At 38.1% G+C, this 21,533-nt stretch overlaps 3 protein-coding genes and 1 long non-coding RNA gene across 10 annotated transcripts; 3 read left to right on the forward strand and 1 right to left on the reverse strand.

Annotated features, from left to right (window-relative positions):
• The first annotated feature begins 4,827 nt into the window (after positions 1–4,827).
• Positions 4,828–12,215, forward strand: LOC103441408 (peptidyl-prolyl cis-trans isomerase CYP95-like). 7 transcript variants are annotated; one of them, XM_070826910.1, is made up of 15 exons: positions 4,891–4,950; positions 5,606–5,742; positions 5,908–5,962; positions 6,196–6,284; positions 6,389–6,437; positions 6,557–6,581; positions 7,682–7,720; positions 8,046–8,163; positions 8,368–8,495; positions 8,650–9,016; positions 9,250–9,371; positions 9,939–10,116; positions 10,206–11,159; positions 11,293–11,364; positions 11,624–12,215. In XM_070826910.1, exons 8-15 carry the CDS (start codon positions 8,090–8,092, stop codon positions 11,967–11,969), a joined length of 2,241 nt encoding a protein of 746 aa, XP_070683011.1. In that variant the 5' UTR covers positions 4,891–4,950; positions 5,606–5,742; positions 5,908–5,962; positions 6,196–6,284; positions 6,389–6,437; positions 6,557–6,581; positions 7,682–7,720; positions 8,046–8,089; the 3' UTR covers positions 11,970–12,215. The 7 variants fall into 7 exon arrangements, with proteins under 7 accessions (XP_028962897.2, XP_070683011.1, XP_070683013.1 ...); XM_070826912.1 differs by having other exon boundaries at positions 5,633–5,742; XM_070826911.1 differs by having other exon boundaries at positions 4,894–4,950; positions 6,368–6,437.
• Positions 12,216–14,059: 1,844 nt separating this feature from the next.
• Positions 14,060–16,324, forward strand: LOC103441407 (cytochrome c oxidase subunit 5b-2, mitochondrial-like). Its single transcript, XM_008380080.4, has 6 exons — positions 14,060–14,556; positions 14,806–14,882; positions 14,977–15,027; positions 15,545–15,614; positions 15,717–15,796; positions 15,945–16,324. The coding sequence occupies exons 1-6, from the start codon at positions 14,367–14,369 to the stop codon at positions 15,987–15,989; spliced, it is 513 nt and encodes a 170-aa protein (XP_008378302.3). The 5' UTR covers positions 14,060–14,366; the 3' UTR covers positions 15,990–16,324.
• A 553-nt stretch (positions 16,325–16,877) lies between these two features.
• On the forward strand, positions 16,878–17,779 carry LOC114826275 (U-box domain-containing protein 2-like). The gene is made up of 2 exons (XM_070826289.1): positions 16,878–17,262; positions 17,373–17,779. The coding sequence occupies exons 1-2, from the start codon at positions 16,878–16,880 to the stop codon at positions 17,777–17,779; spliced, it is 792 nt and encodes a 263-aa protein (XP_070682390.1).
• A 2,384-nt stretch (positions 17,780–20,163) lies between these two features.
• LOC139198359 (uncharacterized) lies at positions 20,164–20,687 on the reverse strand. The gene is made up of 2 exons (XR_011583788.1): positions 20,538–20,687; positions 20,164–20,407 (listed from the first exon to the last, which is right to left on the reverse strand). It is a non-coding gene; the product is annotated as an uncharacterized lncRNA (long non-coding RNA).
• Positions 20,688–21,533: the final 846 nt, after the last annotated feature.

The following is a 21,533-nucleotide window of genomic DNA, read 5'->3' on the forward strand; positions in this document are numbered from 1 at the left end:
GTGATATTAATTGTGATAAATGCTGCTATATGGTTGGGATATTACTGTCATGACATTCATATATATAATTGTACATGCTCATCTTGCTGCACTGGTGTTAGTACTCACCCTAGGGCTAGGGCCAGTCCTTCATGTGTATGTTCACATCGCACCGTTCGCTCACCTTGGATCCAAGTTAGGTGCCAGTCATGTCGGGTAGATTGTATTAGACAATCCGACTTGTATGTGATCGTGCTTCTGCACCGGCCTTCACGTGATTGTAGCACTAGAGCATATTGATTACACCCAGTCCTGTTTGTGTCAGAAATTATCTGTTCAGACTTGTGTGTGTCAGCTTAGATGGATGAACACTTAGCTATATATGATTATCACATGATTATATTATTGTGGCATTTGATACATCATATCTTGGCATATGTTGGGTTATAACTCTGTTATAGTATTGTTGATTTATCGTTCACATATCTATGTAGTATGTTTTAAGGAAACTATACTTGTTTTACGGCGAGGGGTTAGTATATACAAAGATAAAGGTTTTCTTATAAGCATTGTTTTACTGACCCACTCAACTTTGTTTTTTCGCCCCTCCAGGACCTAGATAGTTGTACTCTTTGTAGCACTCGAGGAATCTCGGCAGTTCTGACATTTCCTTTTTGTTTTAGACGGACGAACTTATCACTGTTATGTAATAAGTGTACTTTAGTTATTTTGACTACTCTTCTGTAGTCTCACTGTCTATTACGCTCTGAATAATTGTAGTGGGTTCACCCCACGATTTGCGCATTCTTTCACTGTTTAGTTCTAATTAGTTTAACTTTATTCACTTTTTACATCACTTACCCTTATGTTTACGTCACCTCACGGTGATGGCCAGCATGCTTCGACCTTTCTAGGTCAGGGTGTGTCAGGAAGACTAGCAAGTAGCAATGTTGCTGCTTTTTAAGTTGTTTATTCCTCTTATTTGGATTTGATGTGGGATATCCATGACTGGTTGTTCAACCCAAAATCTGGGATTGTTGTTTTTATGGTTATAAAAGGTGAAGATTAGAGGAATTTAAATGCTTTAGTTGAAGAAGGAAAACTGTACATATTCATGTATGACCCATATTGCTTCCTCTCTTTTTCACCTATCTGATTCGTTGGGAGTCTGATCTCCACCATTACTAATATCCGTATTTGCTCCATTGTACACACACACACACACACATAGATATATATATAGTTTCTTATTTCTCTTAATTAGTAGTTTTTTGAAGTAATAATATTGGTGTGTGTGTGTGTGTGTGTGTGTGTGTGTGTGTGTGTGGAACTTGGAACCTAGAGTGAGAGTGAGCACCTGTTGTGAAGTGGCCCAACCCAACATTCATTCACAAATCTAGTTTATAGAAATCCTGTTAGAATGTTCCTATTGCTCTCTCATGCCTCTCTTCTCTAAAGAAGAAAAATGTGTTAGACTAAAAGCTAAGCATTTCAATGCTTTTCTGATTGTATCCTAATATCACCAATACCACTACTTCCCTTTCAGCCCTTTCAGTTGTCATTGAATTGCATACCGTTTCGAGATTTATCTCCAAATCCTGCCAGTAGCTTAGTTGCTTGGATTTCTCAGAAACCACTTATGTGATGAACCATATAAAAAGAATCGGTTTAAATAAAAAAAATTGTGAGATAAATTTATCGAATATTGACTCTTTATCAATTGGTATTTTCTATAGGTGGCATGATGGGATAGTCAGATCAGAGTTCCATCGTGCTTGAAGCGGGCTACTTGCAGAGCCATGTTCGTTGTATGATATTCAAGGTTTGATTTTCTGATACAATTGCTATACACATCAACCACAAAAATTATTGGTTTTTGCATTATTTGTTGGGAAATATCCATTCCCCTCTGTGCTTATAATTGTTAATGCAAGGAAAACAAGCAAGTTGGGAAATCTTTTTGAGTTCATTAAAAAAAAATTAAGATTACTAATTTATTTCCCTTATTCCAATGTCAATGCAGCTATGTAAAATTTACTTAACTAATGGAAAGGACCTAGCGTTTGGCTGCGGTAAAGTTTTGGTTAGTAAGTTCTTACTGTGACTCATGTGAATATGTTGCATAGTGGTTTTAGTGTGTGAATTTCATCTTTCAAGCATTACCTAAATTGCTTGAGTGCTTGAGTGCTTCAATGTTTGAATTTGATCTTTCAAACTGTATCTGAATTGCAGTCCATTAGGGAAATTTTTTATTAAAATGTAATGGATGCCTTTGGTTAATAATGCATATCAAGACCTTTGAATCTGTTGATTCAGAAATTTGAACACAGTTGAAGCTCACTCTGTTGTTTTTGCAGTTTGATTAGCAATTATTAATTAGAGTTGCCTTTTTTTTTAAATAAGAGTTTAGGGCCAATTAACAAATCTATTGAGTGATATGAAAGAGTCTAGAAACAAACCTTTTACTAGTTCTTCTTATGTCTGGGGTATAAATTTATGCCCCCATTGTTGCTTGGAGGGCATTCATGTCTTCTCAAGGCGACTTTTTGTACGTTCCCATAGTCTTGGGCCTTCGGCCTTGATTTGTTCTAAATGACGGTCTTATGATCTTCGATTATGAATTTATGTAGTAATAGAGTGCTTTAAGCCATGAGTGCTTGCAGAATAATTTCCTTTTCAATATGCAACCAAATGATGTGTTATAGAAACATTTCCACTTTCTCTCCATATTCTCATAAATTGGAACGTTCCACTACCAGCACAATTCCAATAAATCCCCATTAGCCTTGTCAATATGAGGCCACGACATTAATAGTGAAATCTTTACTCATATTATTTATTGACATAAGTGATACAGTAAGTGATAAATAAGTTGAGATTCCATGTTAGTGATTCAGTGTTCTCAGTTTTCTTTGCCAAACAAAAACCATGAATTGCATGAATACGAAACTGATTATAAATCAATGTGATAGTTCTTATCTATTAAGGCAATTTCATTGCCCTTGGTGTCACAAGAGTGAGCTTTGAGCATGTTTCCTTGCTTTGCAACCTTGAACACATGTTGTGTACGTAGGTTTTCGATCTTTTTCATGTATAATCCCTATTCATATTATCCCTGGCTATTAGTATTCCACCCGTACAATCAAGTGAACCACCAAGGAAAATATATGTTCCCGTCCGATCAAAAGCATCAATATCCAATAGTAATAGATTGTATTCAGTCTCATCCGGTGCACTTGTCTTAAATGGTGCATTCCAACACCATAGCCATTTTGTACATGGATGATGTATAAATGCTACTTGAAATCCGCCACTCTTTTCGAAGTTCCGAAAACCTGGTTTAAGAATAAAGCTCTTGCCCTGGCAGGCATGCTCGCAGACCACCAATACCGATGGGTTACAAGTTCCAACATGGAGACTGCCCTTTGGTCCCTACGGAACTTACTATACCTGTCGCTGTAGAAGAGCTGTATCTGCTTTGGGGGACCTGTCATCGATCGCGAAGGCGAGGAAGAGAACGACGGCAACAGCGATGGCAGTGAAGAGTTGTCTACGCCTCTAAAAATTTCCCATGTTTTGACCCTCTGAGGAATTTCCCATGTTTTACTGTTGCTCTTGGTTACAACGTCGGATAATGATTGTGCTTTCCCTTTTGGACAAATTCCAACATACAGCGTCAACTGTTGGAGTGGAAAATTTCAGATACTCCAATTTCAGGTACGAATTCCCACATGAAATGCTTAGACTCCAAGTTCCACTCTCCCTGTATGTCTCCAGGTTTCACATTCCATGGAAGTGTTCGATCATGCTTCTTTATTCTGTGAAATTAATTAGGGTTGGAAGATGAAGCTTCTTGGCTCTATTTATGAGGTTGCGACGAACCACCACGATGTAAATCCAATTAATCGATTTCCTTAACAGGATCTGAAACCCAACGACTTGCAAGTCGCCCTTTCGCCGAAATCTCACTGTCAGCTGCGCTTCATTCCACACCTTCATGGTGCCTCGATTTGCCATGAATCCACACCCATTCCCATAACTTTTCTGGGTTGTGTGCAGAAGATCAACGAGAACAGATTGTTTGCAGAAGATCAACTACAAGAAAGGCAGTGCCCCTTTCTGGATTATTCTAGGATATCAATTTTGTTCCTTTTTTTTTTCATTTTATTTACAATTTTTTTCTTAAAACTAGTACGGACATTGTTTTCATAAAATATAATGCATTACTACATAGTCGGTTTTTAGTTCGATTCTACACTAAACGTGCGATTAATTTAACGAGGACAAATTATCTTATTTGACTGAAATAGTCAGTACAGTCCGAATTGCCAAACGAGACTTATTAGTTTTCCAAAGCAAGCAACACAATGAACCCTATTAAAAAAACATTCCATAAAAACATCTAGGGGCCTTATCTAAATCTATCTTTGTTTCCATCAAGCAAAAAAGGTCCAAATTCGCTAAGGTACACAAAAAACTAAAATTACTAATAAAATCAGGTCTACAGAGACCTCTACAAATAAATACGATTGTTTTTTTCTCAAAAATTGATATAAATATGAAGATAAGCAAATATACAAATGTCAGAAACCAAAAAAGAAATATTCAAAAATTTTCCTTTCACAAATATGAAAATATAACATTTTATCCAGCTTAAAGAAAAAATAAGGAGATTATAAATAAAAAATTGAAATTATTCAACTCACGAGGAGATTATAGATTCGAACCCCGTTGACTATCTAGTCTAACAAATTCATCGTTGATAAAAATAAAAAATAAATTTAAAACCTACGAGGGGCAATATTGTCAAGGTACCACTATCAAAGAAGAACAGGGACAGTCCAGTAACTTCGCTCAGCAGAAGCGGCCAGACCCCTTTATATATTTTCTCAGGAGCTTTAGGTATTTTTCGACAGGCCTCACTCTCTCATCTCGTCTCCTCACTTTTCTGTGGCTCTCTGCGTCTCTCAGGTGAACTCACTAGGGTTTCATCACCCCTCTTTTCTCAATTAAAAACCTAATTTTTCCCCATTTATTCGCATTTTTATGCTCCGTACGTGCATGGTTGCTGTAGAAAATTTGGAGTTCTGTTATTTTTTTCGTTAGTTTTGTTGTTGATATGATCATAAATTCATTAGTTGGAAAGTTCGATGAGAAATAAAGTGAAATATGTTTTCAATTTAGTTCGATGATGCAGTTATCATGTTTTGCGCATGCATTTGGGTTTAGGGGTTGTGGAAATTTAGCTAGGGTTTAAGGAGAGCTTGATTTGGTTATTGTTAGGGATTGCTTTTGCATATTCTGATCTGGGTTTGCCTACGAAACGGTTGCATTGGATCGATGATCAGATTTAATCTAACTAGTAACTTGGAACTTAAATATATGTCTGCATGCTTAGATTCCTGCTTCTGTTAAGTGGATTTAGTTGCTGGTTTTGGGTAGAGCCGCAATGGTTTCTATGGTGAAAATGATCGTTTTTCTGACGCTTGAAATACTTATTTACAGTTAGAACGCATCATATTTGTACATGGGGTGATTGAGTAATAGTTGAATAGGTTTTTTTTTTTTTTTTTTTTCTTTTTCCGTTTTATCTTTGAATTTATTAGTATCACTGTGGTTGGCTCAGTGAGGTGCAATTAATTCCGTACATCAGTGGTTTGAGTTTTGTTTCTCGAAGACAAACGAATGACGAAGAAGAAGAACCCCTTTGTTTTTATGGATGTGTCCGTTGATGGCGATCCTTATGAAAGAATGGTTTTTGAGGTACTGTTCATGAACACATATATTCAGTCTAGATATTTTCTTTCGGTGTAAACTGTGTAATGAATGATGTGGATTTTCTTGTTCGTCTCAGCTCCTCCTATGTGACAATTCTTGCATTTCCTAATGAGTTAGACCTTTATAATTTTTTTGGTGATTGCTTTACAGCTTTTCTCTGATGTTGCTCCCAAGACTGCAGAAAATTTTCGTGCTCTATGTACAGGTAATATATATCATTTCGTTTAGAACATATTTGTTAACTTTTTATATGGGATTCTGTATCCACCATGATTACATGAATTGCTCTATGGACATGAACAATTCGTATAATCAATTTCTTGTATTGCTTCTGAGATTCCACTTTTGTTCCTTCTTTGGGGATGTTATTATACATTATCATACTAAAATCAGAAGGCTTTCTGTTCTCATAAATTTGTTATTTTATTGAATACTCAGGAGAGCAGGGAATTGGTCCAAAAAGTAGAAAACCACTGCACTACAAAGGGTCCTTTTTCCATCGTATTGTAAAAGGTTATAACGCACAGGTATGCCTCCTCATCTTACTTTTAGATTCGTCTTCCATACAAATTTTTGGTTGAGCATGACTTAGCAGTGGTTTGTCTATCAGTTACCCTTGTTTATGCTGTAGGATACAGGGCTGATGGTCACGACTGCTTTTCTTGTGATATAGTTTTAAGGTTGTACTTACTAAGTTGTATATCCTTGAAATTTACTAGCTTTGTCATGCCCAAACCAATTTTGTATTCACATTTCCTTTATAACTTATAGGGGTTAATGAACGATGTCCATTTTGCAGGGTGGCGATTTTGTGAAAAGAGACGGTAAGTATTATAATTATCTCTTTCCTGCAGCCATTACATTTAATGTGTCATTCCAGCTTGCACATTAAATCTGGGCCAAAATCGATATCACATTCTTGTCTGAATTCATGTTTATCACTAAAAACACTATTTCTTTGAAGATGGACTGAGAAAAAAAGTGTTGATATAAGTTGGTTCAAGTAAACAAGCACAGAATTTCAAGAAATTTTATAAGCATTAAAGTGTTGATTTCGGTTATGCAAGACTTATTTTCAAGCATGATGTTTATAGTAGTGTTTGAACATATAATTACCAAAAATGAGATGGCAGAATGCAGCCTGTTTAAGATAAATGCTGTTATATAAACATTTTCAATTAGGCTTCCATATACCGACAATACAGAGAATTATATTTATGCTGATTAGGAAATTTATATTGGAAACTACAGATGCTGCTTTGTGCTCCTGGGATTCCGAGTCGACCAAATACTCTAGTTTTGGTATAATCATTGGATATCAAGTCCTAAATGTGTTTGCTAGGTTATAACTCTGATTGTTTCTTGTTAACAGTGAAAGAATATGGCTCCATTATGTATGTGCAAATGCCTTTTATCTTATTATCCTGGGCTTATGGTTTAGGATTTAATTAATAAGTCATGTCATTTAAAGGCTCTGGAGAATTAGAAGGGTCTCGCTTTGAGCTAAAAATGAAGTGGCATAGAACTAGGCGGAGAGATAGATAACTAGAATAGGTTGTAAACACAAAAAATTCCAACTCCCTTCCAACACACCCCCACCCCCCAACACAATGTCTTTAGACTTGGACCAGGATCAATCCGTGGTGAGCTGACCTAGAAGCATAAAGGGCATCTTGGCTGCATAGGCAGTATCAGGTGTTTTGATATATTTATTTCTTGAAATTGTTTATGGCTAATCAAACTGAAAACCGCAATTTTAAATTTTCGGTGGAATAATTGATTTGTCTTAATATTAAAAAAAACTACCAATGATGACATTATTTTTGTAATGCTGTATACCCTGGTAATACCAAAGCATGGTGGAAGGTCTCTTTTAACGTGACTTGAGTCTGAGTTTTACTGGTCTTTTATGTTTGTTCTGTAGGCACAGCTGGTGAAAGCATTTATGGTGAGAAGTTTCCAGGTAATAGTGACAACAGTATCTGCATCAATATCTATGTCTGTGCAATATTTCTATAAGCAAAATTACAACTCTTGCTTATCAATAAACTATGGTTATAGCTCTATTCACCCCCTGTCCCTGCTTTTTTAAGTTTGTGATCATGTCTCACTGTCACAAGCTTCCTTGAGTAGGGATTGTAATACTCACTACTCAGGGAACTGTAGTCTATGAACTCGTAGAATTATCTTGAAATTGCGTGTTCTCAGGTCTAGTTAAGTATTAATTCAATGCTATTTAATTTGGGGATGCTTCTGATTATTAATAGTGTTAGTTAACTTTGCTTCAGATGAGTCACCTGTGCTCAAACACTCTGGACCTGGCCTTCTATCTATGCCTGTTGCTGTTCGTGACTCTTTAGGTTCTCATTTCAACATCACTTTTGCAGCTAATCGTAGTCTTGACAGGTATGCTTTCATTTTCATAATTTTTTTTTTTACTTTCTTTTACTATAGACTTGGTTTTGTTCGCTTGTAAATATTCTTACTTTTTGCCATTTAGTAGGCAGTTTTATAAAGTTGTTGGTGACTTATGATTTCCTCAGACTGTTAAAAATCTGATGAGAGGTTGTGGGTTCTTCAGTCTAATTACAGTTGTGTATCATTGTACAGAAAGAATATAGTTTTCGGGAAGCTTGCACAAGGGCATGAGGTCCTGAAAAAGATTGAAAATGCGGGCGATGAAGATGGGAATCCAACTGTATTAGTTAAAGTGATCAATTGTGGCGAATATAACGAAGGTAACAGTTATGGAGAAACTACTTCGGTGTTGTCTTTTAATTTCTCAGCAATATGAAAAAATATTGGTATCTAAGGGTTATCAAAACCCTAACTTTTCCTTTGATACCATGCGTTTTCTTTGTTATTATTTTTATTTATAGTTTGTATGTGCAGAGATAAAGAGAGCAAGTAAAGTGAAAGTTGGGAAGGATGCTTCTTCAGAAGCTAATAGTCATGAACTGAGGCGAAGGGTTAAACACAAAAAATATTCCAAAGATAGAAGGAAGAGGAGGAGAAGGAGATACGATTCATCTGAATCAGACAGTTCCTCAGATTCTGAATCTGAGTCATCTGAGTCAGATAGTGAGTCTGACTCAGATGTGTCCTCATCATCTTATGCTAGTTCTTCAAGTGATGACAGGCATAAGAAAAGAAAGAGATCTTCTAAAAGAGACAAGCATAGACGCGGAAAGAGGCGGGATAAAAGGCGTGACAAAAAGCGAAGGCGGCATGATAAGAAATCTAAGATCAGATCAAAAAGGTTGTATGCTTAATGTTTTATGGTTTCACCCTTATTGTTTTTCACATGAAAATACTTTTTATGTTCTTGCCACTTGAGCAGTATCTCATGTAAGGCTAGTAGTCCTTGCCTTTTTAGTAGTTAACGTCCTCTCCTAATATGTTCTTTTTAATAGGAAACCTTGTTTAGGAAATGGTATAGGTTTTATAAGGACTTAAATTCTCACCTTGCTGATATTTTTTTCTGTTCTCAAGGGCATCACATGGTCATACTGATTCTGAGAGTGAAATTAAAAGTGAAAGTAGCTGTGAAGATGATGGCCTTGACGCCAAAAGGAAGGATCAAAAGTCTAAGAAGGACATCTCTGAAAAATCTGGTACTATAACTAATTTCTTCGGCATTCTTGAGCTGTGGTACATCCGTTATGATAATTGTTCTATCTCACCTTCTAGATGATAGTAGTTTATTTACTCACATGATCTTTCTAGATCAAGATTTTTCTTGTTTACCTTTCCTTTTGCAAATTAGGTTTTTATATTAGGTGGGTGGGGTTGATATTTGTTTTGGAGAAAGTTAGCAAATATAGCATTTGGTGTCTGGGTTTGCTATATCTACGGGTCCTGGGGTTCAGCATTTTATTGATGAATGGGTCAAAGCTATCCTTATCACATATGTGGCCTGCATTTTTCAAGCTTGTTATATTTTTACTTTTGGTGGATTGAACTTGAATATCTGTTTTGTTGTGACATTGGATTGTTAATGTTGAACGTTGTGCTTAATGGAAAATGAATTTAAGCTGAGATGATTCAGGACATTCTTACAATGGGTCAATGCCCCCAAGCCGACCTGTGTCACTGTTTTTCATTGTCTTACTAATTGATTTGTGTTTTGTTCTCATGGTTTTTTGTGATTTCTGCTGTTGGAAACCAACCACTTGTTGCAGGCGAAGGTGATGCTTCAATCTACCTTAAGAAGAGGGAGGAAGCTGAAGTGCTTGTGAAAGACGGTGCATATCCCAAGGAGAATGGAGATCAGCAGAGCAATGGACTTGCAGGTGGTAAATATGACAAAAGTGCAGATAGACAGCCTGACATAGTTGATGATCACCCAGGCAAATCTAGGTCTTCTTTCCATTCTTGTCACCCCTCAGTTATTCTTTATGCTTACCGATTCTTCCAGATCTGGTATTTTATTGAAAGTTGATCAGCAGGAGCCGAAGCTTCAGTCCTAAGAGGGCCATGAGTAAGAGTATGAGTATTAGTCCCAGGAGGAGTCCGACCAAGAGCCCAAGCTTAAGTCGCAAACGGAGTGAGAGCAGGAGTTCGAGTGTTAGTAGAAGCCCTCCTCCTCCCCCTCAAAGGAGCAGGAGCATCAGCAGGAGTCCTGTTAGAAGCGATAGCAGTAGAAGCCCAGCCAGAGATTTCAACAAAAGACCAATGAAGGGCTGGAAGGGTAGGAGTCCAGTGAAAGCCCGGTCTCAAAGAAGCATAAGCAGGAGCCCTGTAAGCAGGAGCCCACCATATGGCAGAAGCCCAGTAAAAGTTCCAAGAAGCATAAGCGGAAGTCCACCTAGAAAACCACCACATAAATCAATTAGCAGAAGCCCTGCCAGAGCTTCAAGCACAAGCAGAAGTCCACCAAGAAAATCATTGCACAAATCAAATAGTAGAAGCCCTGTAAGAGTTTCAAGAAGCAGAAGCCCAGTTATATCTTCTCGAAGGAGAGCAAGCAGAAGCCCTGTAAGAGTCTCAAGAACTAGAAGCCCAGTTAGATCTTCTCGAAGGAGTGCAAGCAGAAGCCCTGTAAGAGTATCAAGAAGCAGAAGCCCAGTTAGATCTTCTCGAAGGAGTGCAAGCAGAAGTTCAGGTAGGTTTCGTTCTAGGAAAACTGCTAGCCGCAGTCCGCTGAGGGCCCCAAGCGGGAATAACCATCGCAGCTATTCAAGGAGTCCTAGCCCAGTAGCGCGTAGGGTAAGGTCGCCTTTATCACCAAATCGGGGGAGGAGCTTGTCAAGAAGTGTTTCACCTGATGCCTCACCAAAGCGCGTTAGAAGAGGGCGGGGTTTCAGTCAGCGGTACTCTTATGCACGGAGGTACAGAACCCCTTCTTTGTCTCCTCCTGTGAGATCTTATCGTTATGGTGGTGGTCGAAGTGATCGTGACAGGTAATTGCAAGTCATTTGTTTTTTTTGCAAGTTCTTTTACTATCGTCTAGTGTAGATCATGTGGTGATTGACTGCGAACTTTGTTTTTGCATTGCAATTGCACATAATGTGCATGCCCAATTTGTGTTTCTAGGTATTCAAGTTATAGAAGGTCCAGATATTCTCCGAGGCGCTATAGAAGCCCACCAAGAAGAACACCTCCTAGGTATGTTTATCACCCTCTTATAAGCTGCTGCTTCATATACTGTGCTGGACTAGCATTCAGGCTGCTTATGTTGAATTGCATGTTGGTGAATTTGTAGAGTCCGAGTTTCCATAAAAGATATAATGCATTTGTGACAAAACTTATTGGGATTTGGCCACGTATCTTTCTTCGTGCCTTATGATTGTGTTTCTCCCTTAGTCATTTTGTTTGTGGTTGGATCATATAGAGACGGGTGATTTCATTTAACTCATATCTGCAGATACAGAAGCAGAAGAAGCAGAAGTCCAGTATCACGCAGCCCTCGTTACCGCAGCCGAAACTATAGTCGTAGCAGTAGCCCCATCAGGAGCCGTAGCCCAGTGCGAAGTCGTAGCCCCATTCAGAGCCGCAGTCGTTCTCCAGTGGAGGTGGGTAGATCACACGTCTCTCCTCGGGTTGAGAGGGCAAGATCTTCATCAAGAAGCAGAAGCCCATCAAGGTCGAGATCAAGGTCCTCATTGGATTCCAGATCCCCAATTCGGACGGGCAAAAGCAGGTCCAGGTCATCGTCAGGAAGCCCAAAAGGGAAGAAGGGCCTGGTTTCGTACGATGATGTTTCCCCTTAGTCGAGTGTAAAATGATGACATCGTAGTAGCAACGGAGATGTTTTGATCCACTTTTGATGGAGTTGGCCATTGATAGATTTTACCGGTGTTGAGAAATGAGTATTACTTGGGGTACTTTGAGGGACGTGATATCGTTGAAGCTGTTTTAATTGTAGGTGGATTTCACCCGTGAGGATTGTGGATCTTGTGCTGCTAGATCATCATATTTCTGTGCCTCATTAATTCGAGTTCGTATGATTTGTTATACTTTCGAAAGTGCTTTTCATAATTGGCTTTTTCAGGTTTTGAGGGTTTCTAGTCTCGGGGGTTTGGTCGTTATTAATTACTTTGAAAAATATGAATTTGGCATATCGGTGCTTAGAAAATTTGATGGAAATGCAAATTTAAGATTGAAGTATGTTTACTGTTTACTCCGTTATTCGATGTTCGACCCAGAAGCATTTCTGAGTCCTCTCACTCCATTTGGTAGATTTGACTTATTTATTTATTTATTTTATGTTTTTTGTTTTGTTTTTTGTTTTTTGTTTTTTTGAAGAGAAACGATAGTTGATTTATTTGAATTGGAAAAAGCTCATACAGTTCCTTGAACCAACAAAAACCAGAGTTCGAATAAGTAGCCAACTTGGCCATACGGTGTACCGGTACATTGGTGGATCAACGAACATGTCAAATATGCGAAGCTTCGAATACCCGCAAGCTAATTCTGATGCCCTCCACTAATAAATCCATGGGAGAAGGCCCCTGCTTAAGACAACCAATAGCTTGAACAACCTGTAAGAATCACTGTCGTAATCCTCGGCAAGTTCCATTACATAGCCCAACACCACCGTCGAGAACAAGAAGCAATTCTACCATCGTGGTATTTGATGCAGGGGATATTTGACGAACAAAACCTCCAGCATAGCTATCTGCTTCGCCGTGAAATACCGTACCTACACCTCCCAGATTCGTAGCAGCAATAAAAGAACCATCCCCATTATTCTTTAGCCACCTAGAGGGGGACATCAGAGGGACGAAGCTTGTATAGGTAGAGATTGGAATGCAGGCTTAGCCTTGGTGAATTCATCAAGATGCAGTTTGGTTAAATGACAATACCAATGCCGGGCTTTCAACTTTGCCATCCCATAGCAGAGAGTTTCTTGACTAGCAGGAATGGAAGAAACACACAAAGACACCCAATTACACATAGAGGAATGCACCGAAGGCCTTGGACCCAAATTCAAATGGGAGGAGAAATGTACCGCTCGGGCAAATAGGCAATAACTAAACGCATGTAGCATTGACTCCGAGTAGGTAGAATGTTGAGGCAAGCCCTCCAAACGCACATTTTCGCCGTATCAGGGATATTAGCTTTCCACATAGGGACACCAGTAGTGCTCAGATGCAAAACAGAAGCCTGATTACGCATACAGTAAGCAATTTTATATGCACTTTTGACGAAAATAATCCTTTCGAGTCATATCCGTAGGTAATATGCCGCTCAACGGAATTGAGAGGATCAATGAAGCATCACGAAACAACTCATAACCAAATCATGATTCCAGGAAGCCGACTAGTATAAACGGTTTTTGGGAAGCACCATGTTTCTAAGCACCTTTGGTGAAACCAATTGTGTCAAAAAGCTTTATACATGCCACTTAGTACAACGGTCGAATGCTTCTTTATTTGTAAGTTATGAGTCTTAGATTCGATTCTCGTTAAAGGCGAATTTGAACCACATTATTACTAACCCACTGTGAGGCTAAGCCCACCTCTTTCCCCATTAGTGTATATAATATTGTTTGTTCAAAAAAAGAATAAAAAAACTTTATACAGAAACAATTCCGAGGGTGCTTAACTAATTTTTAAAGAAAAAATTGGTTTAAATGATCATACCTAAAATACTTACATGTATTTAATACATTTATAACGGTTATTTGTAATTGATGTCATTTAATAGAATCACCATATGATCGTCGAAATTGTGATTGTACTGAATACATGTAGGTATTGTAGACTAATCTCACAATCCTTAATCTAATCAAAATAGATATTGAAGACAAGAATTAAAGATTGAAGATATAATAACTAGTTTGAATGAACCAAACACTGCCTAGCCTGTTTCCAAAAAAACACTGCCCAACCTTAGCTTAGTATCCAACAAAAATACTTTTTAGCTCAGTGGTAAACTGGTAATTACAAGTTTTTTTTTTTTTTTGATACCAATTACAAGTTTTACCCGATACAAAATGTTAATAACTGACCCGACCCGACAAACCAAATTTCCATAAATAGCGGCAAATCCTCAGTTGTTGAGTTTCTCAGTGACTCGCGCGTACAAAATTTGGCAATCGCACCCCCGCACTCGGCAGAGGAGAAATAGTCAAAAACCACCAACAAATACGACGCACCGCGAAAATGTGGAGGCGCGTGGCATCTACTTCCTCTGCTCAGCTCCAAAACATCGCCGCCTCAGCCTCATGCAGATCCTCGTCTCTCTATCACACTCGTAGGTTCGTAATCTCCTCGGCGTCTTCCCCTTCGTCTACGCCGTTGCCCAAGTCCGCTCCTCCCGCCGCTCCCCACATTGCCTCCGCTTCCACCTCCCGTGCGTTTCCAGTTCCTTGGGTTTTTTTATACGTTGTTCTGATCTCGATTAGGTTGTTGCTTTCTGTTTGGTTCCCGGGAAAACGTAGGCACGTTAAGAATTCTCTGATCTCGCGAAATGAGAAGGCGGATTACCCGCTAATGGTTGTGATTAATTTGTTGCTCAAAATTTGAAACTTTGAGCGGTCTCAAGAATTGGAGATTTGATATATAATGCGTTTGATTTATATTCTTTTTGTGGTGTATGAAGCTCTGAAGAAAAACCCTCAGGAAGCTAATCCGACTGCTACCGGTCACGAGCTTGAGGAACTTGCTGCCGAGCTTGAGGTTGATAATTACGATTGTTGGGTTGTGATTTGTATCGAACTCTATAAAGATACGAGAGTTTTGCTTAATTACTGGCTAATCTCATTATATGCAGGGAAGGGACGTTCTTGAAATCAATTATCCTGTTGGTCCTTTCGGTACCAAGGTAGTCCTTCTATTTCATCTCTTGGATTTCATTTTTGTTATAGTTATTCGGTATATAGGAAGGATCTTCGAGAGTTTCTGACTTGTTCTTGCTGCATCATTCGCAAGTATACATGATAAATGTGGTTTGCACCATGATTGCAAGTTTAATGTTGCCAGATTTTGTGTTTCACCGTTCTACGCCATCACTTGCCATGGCCATCTCGCTTACCAAAAGTAGTACTAATCGTCTTAATCTTCCTTCAACCGCCAAAGAGCGATGGATCGATGGTTTCCTGGTTGTTCTTGAAGTTCCTAATAATTGCGGGATCCTGTCTTTTCATTGAAGGAATAAAAACTTTTGCTTATCAATATCAAATCTCTTCCTGCACTCTGCCTCTCATTTCCTTATGTACACGTCAAATGGATGTGAAAGTGTGTAAATCTGTGCACGACATCTTCCGTTTAACTGGAAATATGTGGTCGTCTTCAATCAACTTTCTCATGTAACTAATCTTACCGTACTTTCTATGTCATAGGAAGCACCTGCGATCGTCAAGTCTGTCTATGACAAAAGAATAGTCGGATGCCCTGGTATTGAGGGAGGAGGTAAAGTTCTCCATTTAGATGCATAATTTTTTTTCATGCTGGTCAAATCAAGTCATTCCAAAGGTACGGTTAACTGTAATTTCTGAACATTTATGTTTGCAGATGATGAGCATGATGTCGTGTGGTTTTGGCTGGAGAAAGGAAAGCCATACGAATGCCCTGTCTGTACCCAAGTTTTTAAGGTGACTTGCTGAGTCTGACTATTTCCTTTTTCCTTTTATCCCTCTTCGTGTCCAAAGTCTTTTCTTTCTTTCTCTGTACATCTTAGTATATAGATGAACCGGTGCTTGAATAAATTGACTGATCCAATTTGTGATAAACTTTTAACAGCTGCAAGTGGTTGGCAAAGGAGGTCCTCCAGATGGTCACCATTGATCTGGCTGACAGGTTTCTTGCGCAAATAAAAATTTGATTTACATGATTTTTTGTTTTTTTTGGGGGAGGGGGGGGGGGGGGGGGGGGGGGCAGTCTTTTATACTGTGTAGCTTCAATAATTATTTTCTGGTTTGTTTTTCGGTGATCCGTCGTTCTTAAGAGATTGTGTTCGACTTTTCTGTCGGTGATAATTTTGGTTTCATGGTCAGTTCATTAGAACTGGATACGTTTGAGTGGCTGATAATTTTGAATTGTGTACGAAGATCAAAATGATTGAGTCGATTGCTTTAAAATAAAAATTAATGACTACGTGTTAGTCGTAATACATCTCATAATCTTGTCTTTGTATTTAGCTATTCAAGGATGCTGTTGTGTGTTATCCAAATCCAACATTAACAGTTTAGAAACTTGTGTTGCTCCAATCGTTTTCTTCTTTTCTCTTATTTCATACTGGGAAGTGATCACTGCACGCCACTTTCTTCCCCTTACTTATTTTTTATCTTTGCGTTCAATAAATCAAATAATAATCAATGAGCAAAAGTAAACATGGGTGTGAAGGGAAAAAAGGGTGTGCGGAAATCATTTCATTGTACTAAATGGTATTTTGATGTCAAAGACAATAAAAAGAGGCGTAAAGTGGATACAATTTGTGGATTTTAATGTCTCTGGCCTTTGGAATATGCTCTAAAACTGCTACTTATGGGACCCCAAGACCAAAGAGTTTTGGAGGTTAATCCAAAGAATTTGACTAAGCATTGGAATCATCTAATTTTTGTCTCAAGGCTCAATTGTGTGTGATCGTTTTCATGGTAATTGTATGCAAAGCTTCAACCCTGAAGACTGCTTAAGCATGCCTGCCTCTGCTCTGAAACCAGTACTCTCCCAACAATGTCAGCTCCTCGAATACGCGAGGCAATTAGGCAGTGCTTCTCGGAGACTCAGTCTGACTCTCCTGAAGTGCAGCTGAAGGCTCTTCACACTTTAGTTTCCATCACCAAGGTGAGTTCCCAAAACAGGAACTTGGTTGCACAGACAGAAGGAACCATCCCAGCCTTACTTGCGCTCTCGAAATCTTCCTCCGACAGCATTCAGATTCTCTCGTTGTATGTCCTCTTCAACCTGTCCCTGAACCCTGATCTGAAGCAATCTCTGCTTTACCACCTGAATTCGATAATTGCCTCCTTGACCTCCACGGAGTCCGGCAGAGTAGCTTCCTCTCTGGTTTGTAGTTTGGCAATGCTTGACAAGAACAAGGCCAAATTTGGCGTAGCAGGTACCATCCAGTTACTAGTCAAGGCCATTTCCGGGTCTGGCAGTCTTGCTCATCACCTCCTCAGCTCTCTAGCTGAGCTTGTTCAGTTCCACGGGAACTGACTTTGGCAGTGAAAGAAGCAGCTGTTGAAGCGCTCATCCAAGTGGTGGGGAGAAGTGACGGCGAGGATCTGGCCGGTACTTCTCTCCTGTTTCTTGGCCTTCTTGCTAGGTTTGATGAAGGGCTGAATGCTTTGCGCAAAACTGACCAGATTGTGAGCTCAATGGTACAAGTGTTCAAAGGGAGGTGCATGCTGAGTAAGGAAGGTGCAGCTGAAATCATGCTGCTCCTGTTTGATGAAAGTGAGGGCTGCGTAAGAGACGCTTTGAGGCTGCCGGACTTCTCAACTTTGGTGGCTGATGTTTCGGTTAGAGGGTCGGGGAGAGCACGAGAGAAGGCGGCGTTGCTGATGAAGAAGATCATGGAGGCTGACTTGGATTCTTATGTGGATGGGAACTCCATGTTTTCTGAGTGGTAACTGGTTGTAGAGAGTTCAGGACTAGGTGTAGCCAAGTTGGCTACAACACTGTAATTGTAGTTAAATAAGATTATTGAAATATTATTCGAATAAAAAAAAAAGTTAAGATATTAAAATGTAATTTTGGTCTTAACTCATCTCAGTCAAAACTCCGGACATGCTTATAAATGTACGCCGTCACCATATGGGCTGTACAGTTGTAATAGATTAGTTCTAGATTTTTAGTGTGTCGTAGTTTCTAGATTCAAGTATTGAAGATATGCACATCAAGGCATATATTGGACGATCATATTTCGTAAACTCTTGATGATTAGTAGCATGTAGAATCACATCATTGCATATCTTTCAGATTGTGAGATCAGTTTAAATGCCTAGTTTTAGCAAATAAAATCAATTTTATTTAGATTTTTTAAATATATAATTCTAATTTCCTTTCTTCTAGGTTGTTGGTTTCGTAGGAAATCAATTAATTTTAGGGTAATGAGGAAGACCAGATTTTTTAAACTAAATTTGTAAACTAAATGATGTGGTTGTAGATGATTAATATTTTTTTTTTGGTCGAAATGTGGTTGTAGATGATTGGATTATTAATTAAGTGTTGATTAACATGTTTGTTTTTTATTAGTGAAATATAATTTAGTTTGCAAATTCGATTAATTAAATCAAGACTAAATCTTTTCAAAAAGTTGTCGTATGTTTGGGTCATTTCAATTAAGGCTTGTTTCTTAAGCCATATTGCCCTAGGCATTTTATCATGTTAGGGTTTTAGGGCTGAAGGCTTCTATATCTCTTGGCAGAAAAGATTATATTCATATTACCGAAATAAGACTTGAGCGTAAAATGTTTTAAAGGAAAGTTCTTGAGTGTTAGGTTAGAAGAGTGATCTTAGTGAAACTCTTCATGCATTGCATATCATTCCATTATATCATATCGTTCATCTTTATGACGAAGTTGTGTGCAACCTTTTTGTTTGTGAGGAGGACCTATTGAGTGCGCTGTGTTCATCCAAAAGAGAGCTAGGGAAGGACAGTGTGCTACAAGAACAAAAGTACAAGAGAGAACTTCCAAGTGTAGTGTCTACCTTTTTGAGTCTTGTAAAAGTTCTTATTTCTTAATTAGTGGATTTTTTAACCGGCTAGTGCCATGGATTTTTCTCATTGTGTATTAGAAATATCGTGTGTCATTTGTTCTTTTTAATTAAGGTTGTTTATTTGTTGGATTTAGATTCTACGATCTATCCACGTTTTCACAGGTGATATGTTGGTAGAACTTTTAATCGGAAAGTTTTAATCCAGGCACCTGATTTTTAAATTTTTTAGACTAAACATGTATACATTTTTAAGATTTGATTAAACTTTTATTCTACAATTTTTGTGCCACATGTATGATAACTAACTTTCTTTTTGTACCAAAAATTACAAGATATGCCACTCCCATAATTTAGGAATTTTTCATCACAAAAAAGAGAGGCTTGATTGGATTAATAGTCCGCGTAGTGATATGATAATCCAAAGATAGCCCTTGTAGTAAAAAAAATTAGGATTTAAACCCCTGTGATAAAGTTTGTTAGGATTTAAACCCAAAATTAAAAATTTTGTCAACTCTTTGTTAATTATTAGCACATGAAGCTCACCTATGAGGCTAAAAAGATAAAGTTAGCCTCGCATGTAAGTCTCACGTGCTAACAATTAATGAAGAGTTTCATTTTATCCTCATATGTGTGCTCACCTGCTAATAATTAACGGAAAGTTAACGGAATTTTCAATTTTGTGCCTAAATCCTAAAATACGTCACCACATGGGCTTAAATTCTAATTTTTTTTTTGTTTTATACCAAAAGGACTGTCTTCCGACCAGTTCACCAAAAAAATAGCAACAACTTTCCTAAAATCTAGTCATTGTACTCGTTTTAGAGATAGCTAGCCTTTCTACACACGCTCATGCGCGTGCGAAATGCCTTTTTTATATTACGCACGCTATGCTTGGCGTGTGAAGTTTTTTTTTTCCCCCTTTTTACATTTGTTTACGCATTAAGAGACATTCTCATAATTACAACGTACGACATACAATGGTTAATTTTAATTTGTACGTTTGTACTTGTCAAGATACATTTATTTTAATTTTTTTAGTTAACAAATTGTAAGCCTCTGAACTTGCAAAGAGAAGAGCACATAAACAAAATGAAGCAAAATTTGATGTTTCTATCAATCTCCTATATCGCAAATGCCACGAAAAAATGGAACTTTATGTCCAAACGATAGCAGAAAAATACAGATATGAATACATCATTTAAAATGTTATCAAACTGAGTAAATAAACAACACAAAAAGACTACCTCAATATACAAAGAGAAAACTAATGATTTATCTAAAAAAAAGGTCACAGTAAAATTACAACTCTAAGTCCGCATTAGTCACCCAACATATACCAACATAACGAATAATCAAATTAATAAAAGATTTAAATTATTTCTCACATTCCTAAAAACTAAAAGAAAATCATATCAGCAGTAAACTAAAAATAGCACAATAAAAATGTTAGCTAAAAATGATAACCTTGTTGTATGCTAAGACGACTTTTTCTCTGGATGTCCTTCCCTTGTGCTTAATTTTGACAGAGGAACCCGCAACTGTTAAAGGGGAGATTGATGAATTTCATTAGAAGCGGGAAAAAAATTCTTACGGCACACTTCTCTACCAATTAAACATTCAATAGAAAACTTCAAATGAAGGTCAAGAAATCACGTTATTCAAACGTACCTGTAACTGGTAATTGAACACCCAAAACATTCGATCTTATACAAATGAAATACTGCCACAACCAATAACCCAAAAGTTAATATTGTGAAAGCAACCAAACTAAAGGAGAGGAAAATGAAAATAGTGAATATTAACAGAGATTACAGACCTTCTCTATTTGTCCAGTGAGAAGCTATACATCATGCCAATATAATAAAAGTATGCCTGAATGACAAAGCTTGAAATCCTAGAACAATGGCAGCAAGGAAACTGGAATATAAACAAAAATTTACGATAAAGTAAGAAAGTTCAGGCATTCACCAGTAATCCGACTTGACGGATGTTAGATTTAGAGGTCGTCCAGATCCATTTGTAGTGAGTGACTGAACGAGGGCCTTATGAACCTTTAGGAATAGGATGAGACCCTTGAAGAGTTTATGGAATCCGAAGTTCCATATTTGAGTTCAACTTTGCGTTTTGTTGTATTTAGCTCATTACGTTAGACAAAACATCTACTTTGCCGTTGATTTATTGATAAAGATGCAGCACTGCGTATACACGTAGCCACTGAATTAGGTATTAAAGACGTTTTCTGCTACCCCAAAGGTACTATGGGTTTGGGCTAATCCACAACGCATTCGAAGCGGATTCGACCCCTTGATTCTCGAAATGATATTTGCCTTATTTGTTATGCTGACGCAGGTTACTTAACAAACCCGCACAAGGCACATCCCCGATTGGTTATGTCTTCACCGGTAGGGATATAGCAATAACTTGGAGGTCTACGATATGACCTTAGTTGCGAAATCTTCGAATCATTCCAAGACTCACCTTACTTCATTTTGCCACAACATGACACATGGTTGAGAGCTTTTGTTGAGCATATTTGAAGTACCTACTGTTTTCATTCATTGTGAGTCCCGACAACGATCCATAAAGACTATGTCGCATGTATCAACCCGACCAAAATATAACACATCAACAAAGTCAACGCCAAGACATATTGCGTCTACATCA

Source organism: Malus domestica, chromosome 08 (genome assembly GCF_042453785.1).
Source record: "Malus domestica chromosome 08, GDT2T_hap1".
NCBI lineage: Eukaryota > Viridiplantae > Streptophyta > Magnoliopsida > Rosales > Rosaceae > Malus > Malus domestica.